The sequence below is a fragment of the Penaeus monodon genome, chromosome 21 (genome assembly GCF_015228065.2).
Source record: "Penaeus monodon isolate SGIC_2016 chromosome 21, NSTDA_Pmon_1, whole genome shotgun sequence".
In the NCBI taxonomy this organism is placed as follows: Eukaryota; Metazoa; Arthropoda; class Malacostraca; order Decapoda; family Penaeidae; genus Penaeus; species Penaeus monodon.
Window position 1 is genome coordinate 32,839,128 of NC_051406.1, and position 1,043 is coordinate 32,840,170.

General features: G+C 40.0%; 1 protein-coding gene across 1 annotated transcript in view; it reads left to right on the forward strand.

Annotated features, from left to right (window-relative positions):
• Positions 1–1,043, forward strand: part of LOC119586429 (tax1-binding protein 1 homolog) — a gene marked incomplete at both ends in the record, with an annotated part of 6,021 nt that overhangs the window by 4,455 nt on the left and 523 nt on the right. The window contains 3 exon segments of the mRNA XM_037935156.1: positions 170–386; positions 534–739; positions 895–1,017. Of these exon segments, the coding sequence (XP_037791084.1) occupies positions 170–386; positions 534–739; positions 895–1,017 (546 nt within the window).

Sequence of the window (1,043 nt, forward strand, 5' to 3'; positions counted from 1 at the left end):
AGTGCCTACAAGCAAAATCTGCCTTGATGAAAATTGAAAAATCATGTCTTTCTTTTGTTGTCATTGCTGTATTTGATGCTGGGGAACAAACAAGCAGTTAATAGGGGCTAAGCATATCTCATTTTAGGTGAAACTATATTCAATAAAGTTGCAATCTCTCTCTTTGTAGGTACTATTTCAAAACATCCAGGCTACTTATACAGCTGACTCTGACATTGCTGTCTCATATGTGCTAACACCAAGTGTGACTGCGAAATCCTCCGATCGTGTAGCACTTTACCGAGTAGGCTTTGGGTCACCACAGGATTACCTCTGTTATGAATGGGCACCTACACCAAGCAAAGATCACACAACAAATCAGCTGCCTATAACTGTAGTATTTAAAGGTTAGTATTTTTAGACTGTTGTGTATATCAATTTTATATTGTATTATGTGATGTGTTAATAAAGTAAGCAAATCACCTGTTTTATGCAAGCTAGCAAGTAAATCACCTGTGTTAATGGATTTCTGAACTCTTCCAATATTTCAACAGCGAAGTCTTTACCAAAGGATGCTGGTGAATTTTTCCAATTCTGCTATGTGACACACGAGAGTCAGATTGTGGGTGTGTCAACCCCTTTCCAGCTTCACCCCGTGGGGTCCCTGGGGGTGAACAACGTGTGTGGTGTAGATGATGGGGAGGATGGCATGGTGGTGGTGTGCTCCAATGAGAGTCTCCTGCATGACAAAATCAATATGGTAGGTGAAAAGTTGTTTTAATACAAAGCACTTTCTGTTAACTGGTGTCACTTAGTCTTGGCTGTTGCTTCTAGACTAAGGGATTAGAAAATATGTTTAGTTTTTTTGGAACACTTCAAGTGTGCTTTATTAATGGGTGTGCACTTACTTTCTAGTTGTCAAAGGAAAAGGACAAGTTACTCGGAGAATTTTCAAATACACGTGAACTCCTAGAGCAGAAGGAAAAGTTGTTGGAAGACAAAACTCAACAGCTCACCATGTGTCAGCACCATCTGCAGGTCAGGAAGGAAGATTGTCATTGCAA